The sequence below is a fragment of the Gavialis gangeticus genome, unplaced genomic scaffold, assembly GCF_001723915.1.
Source record: "Gavialis gangeticus isolate Ggan-Ray unplaced genomic scaffold, GavGan_comp1, whole genome shotgun sequence".
In the NCBI taxonomy this organism is placed as follows: Eukaryota; Metazoa; Chordata; order Crocodylia; family Gavialidae; genus Gavialis; species Gavialis gangeticus.
Window position 1 is genome coordinate 21682827 of NW_017729001.1, and position 18715 is coordinate 21701541.

General features: G+C 45.9%; 1 protein-coding gene across 2 annotated transcripts in view; it reads right to left on the reverse strand.

The window, feature by feature from the left end:
- MMP17 (matrix metallopeptidase 17) overlaps positions 1–18715 on the reverse strand; it is a 151750-nt gene that overhangs the window by 37046 nt on the left and 95989 nt on the right. Inside the window, exons 2-3 of one of the 2 annotated variants that reach the window (XM_019507060.1) lie at positions 9872–10004; positions 5911–6037 (exon numbers count right to left, since the gene is read on the reverse strand). In XM_019507060.1, coding sequence (XP_019362605.1) covers positions 5911–6037; positions 9872–10004 — 260 coding nt within the window. The remainder of the gene's footprint in view (positions 1–5910; positions 6038–9871; positions 10005–18715) is intronic. The other variant, XM_019507061.1, reaches the window with a different exon arrangement.

Here is an 18715-nt window from a genome sequence, read left to right on the forward strand (position 1 = left end):
TTTTTTTTTTTTTTTTTTTGCGTAATTGAAAATGTATACGCTAGCCACCTTGGTTTAGCAAATGACACTTCCCTAGCGGGCCATGGGGCATGTCCAGTAGACTGTACGATGCCAAACCAACTCTAGCACTCAGCACCGACAACTATCTGCCTCATCTATGCCAATGGCTGGAATCTCGGTCTAGAAAAAGTCAACAGGAGCCTATTTCAACACGGGTGCAGCCAGCTGATGCCATCAGGGCTCCAGGCTTCAACATGATGTGTCCTACCCAAGAATCTCATGGCAGCTTACAATGACTTTAGGCTCCCCTCCTGTCCATGTCCTTTTTTCATTGGTTCTCATACAAATAGGTAGCCTCCAGCTCCAGGACGAGCAGCCGCAGCACGGGAGATAATTGATTCCAGGGAGAAGATGCTGGTGAAATCAAATTTCACAGCCCGTTTCCCAGGCTGTGAAAAGAGCAGCTGTGCTGGAAGAAATGAAGAGCGATGCAGGTTGATGCAGCGCTTCGCAAAGCCTGTCCCTGAATTCACTCCCTGTCTTATCACCGAGCAGACAAGCGTGCCACAGGGGCTGGGCAGTGACAGGCAGTGGCAAGGCTGACATGGCTGGCCTTTCTCTCTGCAAATTACAACACCTGCTGCAGACGTCCCGTCAACCTGAGGTGCTTCCTCTCTGCTCCACTGATGCACGGTTTCATGTGGGGGACTCATGCATACCTGCGATCAGGTCCTCGAGTGCTGCCTGTGCTGTGTTATGACAGCCACAAACCATCACCACCTCTGAGAACTGACGCTCCTGCTCCTGCCTCACCTCCTCGATTTTGCTGCCTTGACTCATTCCCTTGCCCGACTCTCAGAGGAGGGCCCGATAGCAGCCACATAGAGATTAGTAGCTGCTGGGTGCTTTGGCCCTGCTTGCTTCGAACTCAGATGGGGAAAACTAGGAAGATGCAGGAAAGCAAATAGCATGTTAATGGACTGTGCCGCTGGGCTGGCAGAGCTCTCCTCTGATGGTGCCTCTGGCCCTGCTACTTCATATGCCACAGCCCAGCAAAGAGAGGAAGGCCTGAATTATTCAAGGAGCCAGAGATACTTAAAATGAAAAGAAACTGGTAAGTTCAGAAGGGAAAGAGGAGAGGAAACAGCTAATGTCTATGGAGTGATAGGAGCTGAGGGGCAGCTGGGACACGTGTGAACCGAGTTCACCCTTGTGTATTCAATAGGCAAAGGTGGCTCAATAACCCCTCCCGAGACAGAAAAGCCAGGAAGCACCAGAAGCCGAGCCTGGCTTATTTCCAGTACCTGTTTCTCTGCCACAGCAATTTGCTGGTGGCCTGGGGACAGGTCCAATCTTCTCTTCTCCCCAGCTCCTGCTTCCTCCTCCTTTCTGTTGATGGCCCAGCCTTTGTGTAGCGAGCTGCCTTAGATCCAGGCAAGGCCTCAAACATTTCCATCTCTCCTAAAGGATGAGCAGGGCAAAAGCCACCTTTCAGGTCCTATTTGTAGTGACAGTGACCAGAGAAGAAGCCAGCTCCCTCCTCCAAGGCTTGTACCCAGGGGTAGTCTCTGGCCTCGCTCAAAGTCTACTCTGGTTACCCACCCAAGTAGCTAGCTAAATTACTGAGGTAGGTAAGCCTCACTGACTTCACACAACACAGGCATGCTTCTACCATTACCATTACAGCCAGCTCCGGTATGAGATGTCTACTCAAGCTGCAGTCACAGCAGAGACTGGGTTGTAGCCCTCTCCTGGCTGTGATGCATCCCTCGCTTCTCGGCAGGAGCGATTGCTTTGGCTCAGAGGCACCTAACGCAGAGGCTTTTTGGTTTAAAAGGCTGCTTGGCTTTGATGATACAGAGCTTGGGACTTATCCTTAACTGAAGATGGATGGTACTCCGATGAGTTCGGAGTGGGGGTGTGGTTTCGCTTGCTGCAGGATAAAGGCTGGTAAGATTTATAGAGCTGGGCATTGGCTGATGTGCTTTGCTTTATGGTGGCCTCTGCTTAAGGAGGTGGATTTGACAGACAGTGTATTTCTGGATGATGATCATTCACCCTGGCTGCCATTGTAGAATAGGAGGCTGAAGGCAAAGTCATGTTAATTGTCCTCAACGTGCAAAACTTCCTTAGATTACCACTGCCTGGGGTAGCTATCTGTGAAGAGAGGTGGAAATTAAATATGCAGAGGAGAATATAAGTCAGGTACATGCATCAGGGTTTCCTAGATATTTACACACTGCTTTTCAGAACAGCTAGGCAGAGGGAGGCAATGTCTTAAGAGGAGCAGGTAAACCAGAAACTGGGACTCCTGGGTTCTCTCACCAACTCTGCCAGTTCCCTCCCTGAAACTTAGGGTCCTCATCTGCATAATAGGGATAGGAACAGAGGAGTAATTAATAGACAGCTGAAGATGCAGTAGAAACACAAAGCATTAGTATCAGTGTGAAAAACCTCAGAACTGATCACTAACTCAGTATGCAGCACTGATGGAAAAGGCATTAGGCATTAATGGAAGGGTGCAACAACAGGAGCTGCTTATGGGAATATCTTATATGAATTGCCCGCCAGCAAGGTATAACCAAAAGTAATAAAAAGAAATTAAGCAAAGGGAAAAATAGGTTGAAAATTCTTGGGTAAATATTGTGTGGGGAAAGTGGCAGCAGATGATCTAATAGGCCATTCCCATCTCTCATTTCTATGATTTAGGAATCACTACTATACCCTCTTGTACCATCAGCTAGTTGAGTTCACTCTTGCTAGCACCAGCAGAGGGCACTGTGACCACAAAGACAGATACCCACGACTCTCCGAACAGAGAACATGCACGGTACCCCCCAGGGAGCCATGCTTCGCTTAATACAGATTTTCAAGTTGTTTCTGCAGAACAAATGAGAAACAAATCCCAAACTTAGCCCAGTCTGCAGAGCTACATTTCTGCCCAAAAAACTTTCTGAAAATCAATTCTTCAGCATCATATTTTGCTGGGAATTTACTGTTTGGGATACCTGTATGGCCCTACAGCTGTATGCACTGGAGATGACACCTGTTTGGGTCTGGGCTGAATGCAAAGATAGTACTTAGGAGAGTCCAAAGAAGAAATCAGTTGGAGACGAGCTGGACTAGCTACACCGTAATCACCTTTACCTTGATGCCTTTGCTCCTCCATCATCATAAAATGCATTACACATCCCGCCAGCTGGGTGCACCCTTTAAACCAGCTTTTCACAGTTCCACTGGCCTATTTATCCTGGCCTCAACTGCAAATGGAAGAGCATAATATAATGTAGTAGGGTTTATGCCATCCCCCCAGCCAACACACCCTTCTGTCCTCAATCACTGTAGTGAAGGCAAACAACCACATTGTGGGGCTGGGTTGGTTCCTTCTCCAGCCAGTTTTGGAAGGCAGCTTTGCTGCTACGCGTTGGATGTAAACAGCAGACAGTTCCAGTGGGACTGCAACCTTCGGCTAAAATTAGGAAACTTGAAGCTACATAACACTGTCCCCTTGAGCAGAAACCCCAAAGTGAGAGAGGAGGAGAAGAGAAAGGCTGAGCTCTTTTGTCAGGGGCAGAGTTTTTCTATCCCGTGTGTAAGGACTGTCTCTGAATGGACTTTTCCTGTAGTAACACAGAACCTCCTAATGCATTTCATACTGGCGTGCACCTAACAGCTCAAGTCTGCTGAACGGCTGGCTTCGATCCCATTCCCCTTTTTTATGTCTCGTTCTAACCCCGTGCTAGTGACTCATTATGCCAGGATGCCTCAGGACATGACGTGGAAGTCAAACAAATGATGCATCCCAAGTGCAGGGGCTGCAGCATAGCACAGATACATCCCAAGTTGCTTGTATTGCTAGCAATGCAGCTGCAGGTGCCCAGCAGCTAGGAGTTTGCTACAGGCTATACATTTTGCCTGAGTTTCTAAATACCAGCGTATTAGCCCAAGCTGAGCTCTGTCTCCCCAGCTACTACCTTGGAGACAGGTAGCTACTTGGGCCTGTCTGTGCTGTGGTGTAGTCACAGCAGTGACTTCAATGAAGATGGTTCACCTCCAGAGTGGTGTAGACTGATGCCGGTCAGGGCTCTGGCCCTGAAGTACAGCAATGTCAGAGGCAGCTAGCCCATTGATTCCCCAGAGGGAATTCCTATTGCTGGTAACTGCCCGGAGGTCACTGTCCAGGCCACTCTTCTTGACCAGAGCCAGAAGGGCATGCAAATGTCAACGCCTCAGGGCCGCATTAGAAGAACCTCTCCATGAGCCAGAGCTTTTTCATACTGAAAGCTAAAGGCTGAATAACATGCATTTAGGTCATTCCTGAACATAACATCCTTGCTGGATATACTGGAAAGTGGATGAATTCCTCACTTAAAGTCACCATCTCTCAACTCCTGTCTGCAGCAGCAGCAGGGTCAAGGTCTGCCCTTCCTGGCTGGCCTTGCTGCAGAGGTTGCACCAGCACGTTTTGGCAGCACGTATAAGGCTGGTCTGGTGCCTCTTCTCTTGGCCTTTATGGAGTCTTCCAAAGGCAGAGAGCCTGAGGCTCTGAGATCATTTCGCTCTGCAGCAGCCAAGTCAATGAGCAGGGAAAGCTGCATCCAGCTTCCTTTGGGCCTAGTGTGAAGGACAGTCAGTGTGATAGATGGTCTTTGAAGGAGCGAGAGAAGAGAAGAAGGGAAGAGGAAAAGAAAAAGAGACAGAAATCATCCGTGGCTCCAAGAAGCAGAAGGCTTCCCATCTCTGTCAGGGGTGGGAGGGAGAGAAATGCATGCCTGTAACTCCACGCTCTGAGGGGGGCCCATCTGGGACTGATAGATCATAACACATGGGTCTCCACTGCCTGAGGAAAAAGACTGGCTGTGTCTGTGCAGCAAACTTCTCATCCCTGGCAATGGTCCCTTCCCGTGCACTGTGCCCTTCCGGACAGGGGGCTTCCTCAATCAGAATCAGGGTAGCAGCATCCACTTGCCTAGTCTGATTAGCCCAGCTGAGCAACAGTGCCAATAAACCAATCTAACTGAGCCACCTGTGCAGCCACATGAGTGCTGCTGATCTGTTTTTGGGTTAGGAAGCCGAAGCAGGAGCAGGGCAGTGCGCTTGGGGCACCACTGCCAGGAAGGGCAGATTTATAACATAGACGCAGAAGGGGAAGAAGGGAGCTACTGTGACTGAGTGTGGGTTATTCATAGCCTTTAAGGAGAAGAGGGAAAGGAGTAAGTTGAGATCATCCATGGGTCCAAAAAAAGTTCATAAAGAGAACCCACACAGGGCAAATGTTGGAGGATGGGAAAGGGAGGCTGGAAGCCCAAAGCCTTCAAGACAGCAACACAGCTGTAGAAACCCATCCAGTTCACTTGGTCAGATGCCCCTTAGATAGATCTCAAAGCTAATCCAGCAAGGAGGACAGGCTGCAGGGCTGGGAATCAGCAATAAAAGTGGGGAAAAACTGGCCTGACAGGGCATCTATACATGTTATGGACCTTTGTTCCAACATGTGCTAATTGGCACACGTCGGAGCAGACTTGATTAATCGAGTCTGCTGAAGCGTGCTAATTAGTGTGCTCCAGAAGCCTCTGCATCATGTGTATTCAGTGTTGCCACATTTCAAAACGGCAGTGGGGGCTCTAACTAAAGCTCATTGAATGAGATTTTATTAAAGTGCCCCCACCGCTATTTTGAAGCGCGGGATGCTGAATACATGTGATGCTACAGGTGTTTTAATTAGAGCGGGTCTCAGAGCTGCTCCAATTAAAGTGCCCCCCGCACCCTGGAGCATGTGTATAGATGCCAGAAGCATGCAAGAACATGCTTTAACACGCTCACGCTCTGCCTCATTGCAAGCCTTATTTAACCTCTGCTTATGATCGACTCCTCATTGTGACACTGAAACTGGGAAAGATGAATGCCTACCTCCAAGATAAGTTCCTTTTGTTCCACTTCGTCACCGCCTGAGCATACCGCTTTCGCCTGGCTTCTGACTCAGCAAGATCAGGGAGAGAGCAACGAGGTGTCTTCATTAATTCCAGCGTGGCTTCATCTGGTTTTCAAAGGAGAACGTAAAAAAAAAAAAGGACAGAGGGAGGGGGGAGAGAGAGACAGAGAGAGAAAGCCTTGAAATAATAGGATGGAAATTGGAAATAGGATGGAAAGTCTCTGCTTTCAGAGAGTGAAACTGTGGGTTCAAAATATTAATTTCCTTCTCTCAAGGTGTTAGCAGAGGGGATGGATACTACAGGTGCAGGAGCTTTGTGTGAGGCACTGCACTTCTCAAGGTGACAATCCCTTTAAAACATGCTGGTTGCCATTTCCCTGTCACCCTGAACTAGAAAGGAATACTGCTCTCGACTCTCCCAAGGTCTGACTCTCATGGCTGCTGCTTCTCAAATCTGTACATCTGCCAAGATGGAACGACTGCTTTCAACACCATTGCCATGCCCAGCACAGGGAACTGGCAATGCTTTGCCGGCAGAAACTACACAAAGCAAACAGCACCAACCCTTATTTTTTATTATTCTACACAGCCCTACGCCCCATTTTTTTACACTGCATCTAAATGATCCAGTGGCATATGGGGCTTGTCTGCACAGATGAGGCTATAGCAAGGGAAGGCATCTCACAGGAGGACTGCTGCTATGAACAAGGCTCTTCCCATCTGATTAGAAGCAAAAGACAGCTGAGGCCCCAGGCCCATGCAGCTCACACATGGTGCTATTTGCTGGCAATGAATGTCCCCAACCAGGGGCTGGGACCACATCCTGCCACAGTGCTACAGGATCAATTAGCATGGAGAGGGAATCATGAGGAGTTGTGTCAGTGGAACAGGCTACGGTAGGGCTGATCTTTGGTCTTTCTCAAAAATCGCCTATGGGGGCACTGATTTATCAGCAAGACATTAGACAGAAACCCTGCATAAGAGCAAATGCTGAAAGCAGGAGGCCTGTTTGGATGCAGGAGTTACCCACAGCTCTAGGACAGCTTCAAAGAGAGATATGGAACCGGAAGCGCCCTTGTCCTCACTGCTGCTCCCTTCCAGATGACATGGGTAAAGCTCACTTCTTCCCCATGCCTAGCTCATCTATATCAGTGGTTCTTGTTTGACTCAAGGGACCCACTCAGAAAATGTCAACTCCTAGTTTTCACTCATTTTTCGATTGTGGAAAAATACTAGAGCAGCTCTTCCATTGCAAAGAACTTGAAAAGACTACAACAGGACAGAACACTTTTAACGTTATGGATTCCCATTTGAAATCTGCAGATGTATCCTGTGGATTGTGTGCACACAGCCAACAGTGCTAACATTGTGCAGCACTTTGTGGCACCCTTGAAAGGATTGAGAATCACCGACCTGCATGGATTGAGCTATATGGGTGAGTGTAAGGGAAAGCGACGCCATGGCTGGAAGCCCTGGCTCCTCACATCCTTTCTTGGCTCTTTCATGAACACATTGCGGTATGCTCGGTTGGCGTAAATGTAAGACTGCCATCGATTTCAGCGGAGAATTTGGACTGTTACCTTATGCAAGAAACTCAGGTGCTCTGGGGAACCAGTGCGGAGCACACATTGATTTTTTTTGAAACATAAACACTCCATTATTTCTGGTCTTTAAGCTAGATTGCCAATCACTCCCCTTTCGGCACAGGGCGGCCTTGTTAGATGGGAAATTGATTGGCAAGATGCTAATATACTTTATGCTAAGTTTCTTTATTAAAAATTGATTATGCTTTTAAAAACTAGATCCTCAACTGGTATAAATCAGCACTACTCTGTGTGTGTGCCAAGGTAGAGATCAAGCCTTATATTTAAAATTAAAAAGAAACACTTAAGTACAGAGATACAACCCAAATCTATGATTTACAAGAAGAGTGCAAGGCCCATTTGCAAACTACGCAGACAAACCCAAAAACACCCCTTATTTCTGGCCTCCTGCAGTTTTGGATAAGTCATAAAGGGAAAAAATAATTATACATATTTAATCAAGAATTGAAATCGAGGGTCCCAGTGATAGCCTGCTAGGAAACCCTGACTGAAGGCTGTTTAAATGGCACGAGAAGCAGCTGCTGCTCAGAGAAGAGCTTGCTGAAAGTTGGCAAGGCACATCCTGAATCTGGCAAAAGAGAAAAGCCTGCTAATTTTCAGCTTCCCTCTAACCCTCTCCTGAGTAGAGGACAGGGAAAGCAAAGTGCTCACCCTATAAGGAGGTTGCTTCTACGCACACTGCTAGGCAGTTCACAGGGACAGGAGGAAAGATTTATCACCATAGAAGGTGGAGAGGGAGACTTCACAAAGCTCTGGATGACGCTTTTGTCTCCTCCTCTTGAAAATATAAACCACTGAGGAAGTCTGTGGGAGCCAAGCAAGCAGCTTCTGATACAATTGGAACCGACTTCTGTACAGCACCAAACTTGTATGTGCTTATTCCAAGTGTAATCTCTGAACTTCGGGCACTGCTAATCCCTTATAGGGCTGGCGAGGAGCCTGGATAGGAAAGACCTGAATCCGGTGCCAATTGTGAACGAACGGGATTCTTGGTGGATTCCTGGATTTGGTCCTCTGGAGCTCAGGGAGAAGCCACTATCAGGGCTCTGACTGGTACACTACATCAGTGGGTACAACCTTTTTTGTACCAGGACCCATCTGTAAACAGAGATGGCCAGTCCTGACCCAGTGCCCCTCACTCCCGACCTGCTGTCCCCAGGCCCCAGCCCCCCAGTGTGTGGGGCAGAGGAGGCCCCAAGCAGCCCCTTGCAGGCTGGATCTCTGCCAGCCTGCAAGGGAAAAGCCACAATTTCCCATGTTTTTCTCCTTTAAAGGAGAATCCATTTTTAAAGTTTTTTTGATTGATTTTTTAAAGTTTGCCCGTGACCCTTTCATATATTCTTGCAACCCACCTTTGGGTTGCAAGAATATATGAAACACACAGGTTGAGAAACACTGAACACACAGGTTGGAAAATGCTGAACTGCATGGTCAGAACCTGCACAGCTCCAGGGTGGAAGACAAAGGAAGAGAAGGCTTGACTTGCTATGCTTTCAGAGAGGGACTCCTTTCCTTAAGCAAGCTGGATATCAAGAGAGACAGGAGCACAGTGTCTCAAGCACAAGCATTATCCTTTCCAGTTGTGTGTCTCCTAGCTTTTTACAAGCAGGGTACATTCACGGTCCCTCCAGCCCTCTAACAAAATGTTATGTCCATTGCACAGAGGTTAAAGTCCATGGCAGAGCCAAGGATAGAAAACAAACTCCCTAAGCCCAGTGCTTTAACTACCTTCCAGTACCTTAACTACACCTCTGGCTTTGCTATCACAGAGGAGAGCCAGCAAATCTCACCCAGCTCCCAGAGACATCTCACCGCAAAAAAGGACAAGGGCAGGAGAAAAAGGCAACAGGAGCAGCAGTGAGTGGGAGTTTTGGAAGTGAGTTATCCACCATACCTGCATCTTATCCGAAAAGATACCAGCAATAACAATACTTCAGCATAGAGATTTGGAAGGTTAAATAGGTATTTTTTCCACAATTGGATGGCACAATTAATGCTTTACAAGAAAACAACCCAGTCTTCATTTCCTCTCTTTCTTTTTTTTTAAGCACATCAAGAGCTATTTTAAACACAGTAAGAACCCCAGGGGCCTTCGGCTGATGCAGTAATTGTCTGTTTCGAGTTGTTGAAAGCACAAGGCAAGAAAGCACCTGAGCCATGTAATTACTCCTTACAACAGCAAACTGGGCCGTCTGTCATGCACACATTAGATCCTAAGGGCGCAGCTCAGCAGGATTGGAGGCAGCAGTCTGGTCCCTGCCTGCTCCGACAAGGAGGCACCCGATTCTGGCTGGCCAAATGTCAGAGAGGGAGGAAGCACTGTTTTCAAACTGACCTAGTATCCCCGTGGCTTCGAGACCTCCAAACTGTTGCATGGCTGTGATGGCTTTTGTGAGCTCTTCCTGGGTCTGCAGTTGTCCTGTGACAGGGTCCGGTGGAGGCAGGTAGCCAAATCTTGTCAGCCAGTCCTGTGAAGCAAGAAAAGGGAGACAGTGAGAGAGGGTGGAAGGATACGGGCAGGAAGGTTACACATGCAGATGCTTTTCCCATTTACATGTCTACACCCCAGCTCCTCACTGAGCTGTATGGTCTCTGTTAACAAATGAGTGTGTCAGAACGGATCTGTATACATTACTTAAGTAATAGAATCCAATGACCTTCATGCATTCCAGTGCTGACATTTAATTTTCAAACTATCTTTGATAATGGCAACAGCAGAGTTATAATACTTGGGATTACACAGCCATCCTTGGGCTCTCTTGGTTGCTAGCAGAGAATTGCGTGTAGGGGACGCTGGCTGAGGACAACAGAAGCTGAACAAAATGCTACTGCAGAGGCCTGAGCCAGGTAAGACTCACCTGGTTCGAGGCTTCCTGCAGTTCACAGGAAGAGCCGCTGTGTTCAAAGCTTTGGAGGAAGCTCAGCAACTTTAGAAGTTGGTTGGCTTGGCTTGGCCAAGATCTTCCTATATTCAGCACATCCCATTCCCACCAGCAGACACCTGTACATGCTTGCACAGCAGCCTCTTTGGGTTGGGGGAGCAAAATGGGGGTCTCCTTTAGCTGCAGAACCCCAGTCACTCTGCTGGGACTTCTTACTACCTTGCCTTCTCCTGGTTCATTTTATTTTTGCACCCGAGACATCCCCGAATGCACTACAGGCAGCCCGGGGAACCGGCGGGGGGCACTCTGGGGGGTCTTAAGGATAAAAGACAAATTGTTGGTGGAGAGGCAGCAGAGGGGCTTGGAACAACTCAACCAAGGGAAAAATCTGGGGGACATGAGGGGTGACAGCTTTACAGTGCTTGGCCACTACCCCAACACCAGAGAAAGCCGGACTCTATAAAATCTAGAATGAGGAAAGAGGCCTTTGCTTTGAGTTTCAAAATGAGTTTTTTGGTGTCAAACAATCCTCAAAGCAAATCGTTCCTAAAACAAAGATGCAAACTGACAACTGAGGCTCTCCAAGATGCAAGCAAACCAAAGCGGATGGGTTTCACTGGAGAGGTAAGACTGATGTCTCACATGTTTTTTTTGCCTGCCTTCACCACCACCCAGCTCTGGGCCTAAGCAAGCTCCCACTGAAGTCTGCAGGAGCCTTTCTTCTGACTTCAATGGGAGTTCAGTTAGGCCCTAAAAGGAACCAGGTGGCAACTTCTGAAATAGTTACGAATTAGCTAAATTTCCAGGCAGCTGCAATTGCCCGAGACCCAGCGTTGATTAGCCCTAAGCTTAAACAAAACCTGAACCCGCAGAGAAAACTCAGGGACACATGAAATTACAATGTGTTTCCTGGGAAATCATCCTATTGTATACACTGCAGGTTCTTCTCTTGATCTCTCCCAATTAGCTGTCAGGCAACATGAACTTTCAAGAAAAGGATCTCTCCTTCCAGAAACAAATGCTACCCAAGTGATACAAGAGGGATGTGATTTACTAATCAGAAAGGGTTTAAGTTTTCTGTAAGGGATCAACGGCTGCAGAAAGATAAACTGTTCAACATCAAAACCAAAAAAGTGATCTACATTAAAGGAAGTCATTCCCTGCTGACTGCTGTCTTTTGGTACGTTGTAAAAATACGTATGAACTTTTAAAGCACCCGTTTAAAAATATCATCCCATTGAGTCTTCCTGGCTTCGTTTATTTGACCAATTTGTCCCTTGATCAAAACGGATCAACAGCTGACGGTCTCTGGTGGTCTCTGAGTTTGGCAGGCGTAAGCCAGGGAATAGACACTCTCACCGATTTCAGTAGAGTTTGCATCAAGATCTTAGCGATCTTGTAACCAAGGGTATTACTTGACTGGCAATCGATCACTCTTTGAACTGCACTGGCAACAATGCCGTTCTGGAGACATCTTTCTCTCTGTCTCATCAGGCCAAACACGTTAATGACATAATCAAACAAATAGCGTAAAACATCTTGCTACAGCAGTCTTTTAAACAACCTCATTTGTCATTTTTCTCATTCTTTCATTTCCACTTCCTCCTTTCTCAGCAAAGCAGGTTATTTATACCACCGTGAAGACATGATTTCTGTTTTCTTTATCTGTATCAAAGCCACATTGATCTATCGAGCCACGAAGGATGACTGTTGAGCTAGACTTTTACCTTGGTCAATATACCATTAATTTGCTGTAGTAAGATTAATGCCGGAAGTCAGTAGCTGCTTAATGCTGGGGTTTGTCTCAAATCCCAACAACACCCAAATGGCTACCAAGATGGTGGTGTTCCCAAGTTTATTTAATGAGTTAGATTAAGCAACTGAAAACGTACAGAGCTCTGCTGTGGATTTTCTTAAGCCTATTGTGACAGCCACATCACCATTCTTTTACACAGAACGGTCTCCGGTTTTGTCTCTCCCCAACTATTCAGGGTTTTTTACCCTTTTTCACGGCTGGGTAGTTTTTGCAGGGTTACACATTATTACAGAGAAAGCTGCTTATGCTGCTATTTCTTATTGTCTAAATGCAACTCCAAGATCCCATTAGCAGCCACATCACTAGGAATACATTAGCCACCAAAGAGCACAGTCAGATAACCCCGCTGTTATTTCGTCACAGCAAGCACGGTCTGAGAGCTAGGCCGAAAACTCATCTGTGTTTGCTCTCGCTGCTATGATTTGTCCCTTTGCATAGTAAAAACATTTGTGACAGAAATTAGATATACAATTTGCACCTGATTGTTCATGAGAAATGGTCTGTGACATGGAGCCCTACGTCGGCCCATCAATTGCCAAGGATGGTGGAGTTTAATTTGGTTTCCCTCCATAGCCATGGAGACAGTGTCATTTATCCCTTATTGTAGCAGAGCCTTTTGTACACTGGAGACCTAACTCATTCAGCGTTACTCTGGCCCTCTTGGAGAACGTACTGGAGGACAAAGGCTAAGAAAAAGAAACACAACTGTGTGTGCCTGAGACAGACAGAGAAGAGAATGCAGTCCAGCAAAAGCTCACGCTGATCCAGCTGCAACAATCATTGATCTTTATTACAAGAGAAAGAGAAGAAAAAAATAAGTTAACAGAATCCTTTTGTCCTTCAAAACTTTTAGGACAAGACTCCAAGCTCCCTGGAGCAAAAAAGCAGCTTTATTGCTACCTTGCAGCCTGAGAAGTGACAGACCCACCAATACAATGAATGCCTTAGGGCACATTCACAATGTTGATTCCTGGTTGCTCCATCCTGGATAGCTGCTTTTCCATGGCACCAGCTGCTCTGTACCAAGTACAGCATCCTGCCATGGTCTGTGCTTGAGATACCCTTGCCAGAGGCACTGGATGCCACCATTTCTTTAGAGTCAAGGAGAGAGTGAGGCTTTTTCCTCTATCCTATGCAGCTGCCTGAGCTAGGGGAAAAGCAATTGGATTTGGAGATGACAGCAACTAACTACAATTTGCCATGAAACTGTTTTCTCTTTCTGGGAAAATTTGAAATATTGAACATTTTTTCCCCCCATTCTGAATCTAGATTAAAAAAAAATTAAACTCTCAAAAATTCTCATAAGCCAAAAATCTGAAAGTATCTCTATATGAACTTGAAACCCAGGACTTGTCACATAGAAAAGGTCAAAATCCTTTTAAAAGCAAAGAAAGAGAGTCAAGAAGTTTGTTGAGACTAACCTTTTTCAGAGAAAGCTTTGGTTTCAACAAACTGACCTTTCTGGATGAAACATGCTGGGTCAAAAAATTTCCAGCAGCTCTACCACCAACTCCAAATTGAACATAAGAATACGGCTGAGATCTATCACAGGGTCATCAGGTTGGAAGGGACCTCAAGGGTCATTTGGTCTCAGAGATGATCCTTGTGCAACAAAAGGAAGGATAACTTGAAGGTAAAGATACTGAGGTTGGACTCAAGAAGTGCTGGACTTGAGTCCAAAGCTTGGCAAAGTCACTCCGTTTTGCTGTGCCTCCGGTTCTCATCTGTAACATGGGCATAACAACATTTTCCATTCTTTCAACCTTTGTCTACCGAGATAGCAAGAACTTCAAGGTGAGGTCTGTATTTTACTGTATGTAAAATGCAGCAACTAGCTCACTACCTCCAGGAACTAACAATCAAAATAATACTGTGCACAATTCATTTTCACTGCTGACACAATCGGAGAAAGAATCTTTACAGGGGGCTTTTCTTTGGGTGTCGATGGCTTTCAAAGGCAGACAAAAAGATGTGGGTGGGAAGAGCTCAAAAAGAATCCAGATGATACAGCTTCATTGCCGAGCAATAAAAATGTACAAGGAAAGAAAAAGAAAAGTAAGAAGTGCCTACGTGGCAGTAGCATCCAGAGACACTTTCATTTGTCTGAAGCCTCCTTTCTATTGCCGTTGATAAACACAGCTGCAAGCAGGATCTTTCTTGCTGCTCAGCACTAAGCAAGTGATTGGCATAGAGACTTCTCTTCAAACCAGAGGCCTTATGTTTATTGATAAAACATTATTCTGGCAACCTACGCATCTCCCCGATGGAGCTGTGAATCACTTTCCACCCAGTGGAGGCTCTGTTGGAGTTCACGATGGGTCTAAGGCGGGCAGGTAGGATATCCAAACACTTTCACCTCCCGAGACAGGGGCATTAACAGTCCTGGCAGGAGGAAGGAAGGGCTATATATTAACTGGTAAAAAAATAGAAAAGGAAATTCTGGCGGAGACCAGTGGACACCGAGCCATCTTCCTGACTGCACTGCAAATGCAGCCTACTGTTGCATCAAGGAGTCATCAGGAAGGTTAACCCCGCCAGGCACAGCTCCTCTATCCCCACCGTGTAATTATTTGTTTTAAAGTAGCATCTAGAAGTCCCAGCGATGGCTGGGGTCCTTTTATGCTAGGTGCTGGATAGCCCCATTGTGAGACCCTTGCTGCTTGGGAGATTTCACGGGGGGAGGCGAACCTACTCTGTATTCCCATCCAGACTTGCTGCACAGCCCACTGTCACTGTCGCAACGGCCGTCACACCCTGCTCTATTCAACTACGACTGTCTCGGGGAACCAATGGGTAGGAACAAAATGTCCTTGTATCTAATTAGCGAGGACAAAATTAATTGGTAAAGGAATTAACAAATCCATTATAAAAAAAAAAAGAGGAAGAGGCTTGAGGGAGGATGCATTATGATCAGAAATATATCTGACAGCAACTTTTTTAGCAAAGGGTCAATTAAGACACAGCACTTATTTTAATTCCTCCTTTTCCCTCCTGTGTCTGCCATCCATTGCTTCTCTAAGGGGGAATATTTCCCCCTCCCCCACAGCATGCGGGACGTCATTAGCATCAGGACTTTAGGTTTTGTTTTAAAACTGGCAGCTTTTGTAATATTGCCTGCTGGGATGCAGCTTAATAAAGCACTTTTATGGCCCATGGCTTTGTACTTTTGGGGGAGGGGGGAGAGGAGAGTATGGACGAGCACGCTCTAATTTTTAAATGGCTTGATTTAATGTATTTTTCCTTTCCATACCCTGCTGTGGTTGGTGACCAATACATCTATGAAAGATGTTTTTAAAATGACTGCTTTTAAGTGCAGCTTCACTTTGAAAAGTGACTATGCTAACTATGTCACTATGGCCCTTTTTTCCCTCCACAAAAGCTGTTCTCTGGGTGCATATAGAGTCTGAGTTGCGCACTTCAGTGACGGAAAAATAAGTTGTTTTCTTATTCTTTTTTACCCGTGTTGGGGCTCCTGGAAGAGCACCATGGAGTAAAGATTGGGAACTGAGCCCCAATTGCAGAATCTTACTTTTTTGGTGATGCATAAGTCAGAAAAAAAACAATCAAACAAACAAACCCTGCTTGATTTTCAACTCTTTTTGCTTAGAAACTAGTTGGAGCTGTAAACTGATGAAAGACATTCTTCTTTTTATTGCACAAAAAACTAGTAGTCCCAGGCAGGCCCCAGGTTTCCACTGCGAGACACCAAGCAAGCACAAACAGAAAGGTAATCCTTCATGTCATCCCTGATGCAATGTTCAGATTGGAATAGTACTCTCATTTCTCACGCACTTGAATTTTATTTTTCCTTTGCTCTTTTGCTCTCCAGTAAAATTAAATGCTTCAGTTGAAAATGGGTGCATTTCTAGTTCCTCTTTTATAGATGACTTCTGAACTTGGGGGTTTTCCTTTAACAAGTCTTGGTGCTATAAGCTGGATCATTTGACAGCTACGGATGACAACAAAAGGCTTGGTCAGCAAGATTTCTTCTTTCTGATTTATTTTTAAGGGTCACAGGTTGGCATTTACAAGAAAATAAAACAGTTCAGCATATCCAGGAAAGTAAACTGAAAAACTCCCCCAAGCGCTCATCTATTTGTGTGACCTCAGGCTGAAGAATGCAACCTATGCCAACTCCCAAGCAGCCTCATGTGTTAGCATAGTTATTATAACCCGAAGGCTCAGAGAAAGCCGGAGCCCCGTTTTTCTATGGACTGGGCTAACACGCAAGGATAAAATCTGGTCCTCTACCCCAAACAGCTTACAATTCACATAGCTCACAGAAGGGATTTGTAACTAAGTCAGAGATTGAATGAACATCTCTCCATCTTCCCACTGCCATGGTTGCAAACAGAGCAAGGGGAAGCTTGCTTGAAGTGAATTCCCTGCTTATTTAAGGATCCAGAAATGTTCCTACCTCCTGCCACTTTCTGCTTCAAGGCTCTCGGCAGTGATTACCTGCCATCTGAGTTGGACTCCAGATTCTTTTCTACTTTCTGTCCTGAAGTTGAAGCAAGATTGTGAGTTGCCAGATGCCACCCGTGAGATGGCCTTTTTTCCCACCCTCAAAAGGAAAGCGTGTAAAATGATGCTTGTGGACATATTGCTTGCAAAGAAGTCAAGTGACGATGCAAGTAGATGGGATACTTGTGTATTTTGATTTACATACATAATCTTCAGTGGTAAAACGTCCTTTCGGGAAAATTAAAAGTCACTTTCACTCGTGCTGGGTTGACACAAGGCAGGTCTCCCAACCTGAAATACTCTTTTTGTTAATATTCTATGTCAAGCTCTACCAAACTGTGCCTCTAATAAATTATTGCACTGATCATTTAAACATTAATCAAGCTACCTGTTGTTTTTATTAATTTAAAAAAAGATTCCATCAAAGCGGCTAGGCTAAATCCTTACCCCATCCCAGGCTGGGCTTTGGCTTGCTGGCATGTGCAGCTATAAATTGCTTTCTGCCTGCTGGGCCTGCCTCCTCAATTCCTTGTACGTAGGAAGGAACGTAAACTGTACAAGCTTTCTGCTCCGTCTGGAAGAAGGCAGGCTTCTCTTCCCATAGCAAGCACACAATCGTGAGGTGTGGGGGTAGGGGAGAGGGTTTATTTTTGTGGGGTCGCTCTGGTCCCATTTCATGCTCAGCTTTTTCCACTAGAGATTTCTAAACCTGGCATTAGGTGAGTTGGTAGTGTAAGAGTTATGCTGTAGTGGTGATGCTATTAAGCAAGCTGAAATAAAACTATATGCATGTCTAGCTCTATATCAAATTACTGAACCGTGCCTTCTCAAATGCCAAATCTCTGGCTTTTCAGAGATGTTAGTTGCCCCTCAAAATCCCATTCTTGTACCCTATATTTATGTCTTTTGTATTTAAGCAGAGGGAACACTGCTAGTGAAAATATGTCACCAGTCCCGATTAATTCAGCCAAGAACATCAGACGTATTTGCAAATTTATCAGAGTTCGCTAAAACAAAGGTTTTCTCATTGCAGGTAGAAAGTAGCTGGGGCAACTTATTACAATACTGGCAACTCTTCTGTATGTTTCCAGCGACTTGATGTGGCTGAGAGCTGGCATTACGATGATGAATTTAATTTGAGAATTAAAAAAGGCAGGATGTGGAGAGACACCAGCAATACTGAAGAAGAGCTCTGCAAAGCTTAAGAGTACCAAGTCATGTTGCTGCTGTATGAATGTGTCAAAAACATTAAGGACATCAGCAAGGATGCGCACATATAATTAAATACATACCAAAGCCTCGCTCGGGGAATTAAGAGCACTGTACCGGTGCTAATGCAGGTCTGGTTCACCTGCTACCGCAACTTAAGAGTAGACAGAGCTACCCGCGACTGTTATTGCAGAGCTCAGTTAAATAACCTGGCAACCTCTAGGTACCGAAGGCTTTGTGCAGAATTGCACCTTAGAAGGGGATACTAGTCTTACTCCCGGTGGAGGAAGTGCCACCAAAAAGTTGTGGAACTAAAGCCCACTCCACAAGAGGGGAGACTGGACTCTTTAACCCTGGTCGGCAGCCAGTTTAGGAGCGGAGCCCCGATAGACAGAGAAATAAATGATCTCCTTTGCCCTGGCGGCCAAACTGAGTCCAAACGTACTTCCGTTTGCATTAAACCGCGAGGCTGAAAGGGGGACACTGGTGTGCAGGCAGCTCAGTGTCTCCATATACACTGCCTTGCACCCTGGAGAGGTCACTTTAGCTTCGCTTTATCTTTCAAGCAAGGATTACGCTCAGCAAGCTGATGTCTCACTCTGCATAATTCGACTGTCTCGTGAGACAGACAGATGCCTACCACTACTCAAGAGAACAAGGCTTTTCAAATGCCTTTGCTGCCGCATGTTCTATCATGCTCCTGGGAATCTGCACTTTATTTACCAGAAATTCTTGCTGGCTGGTGTCAAACGAGAAACAGAGCTCCCTTTCAGGAAACAAAATCATCCCATGCAAAAAAAAAAAAAAT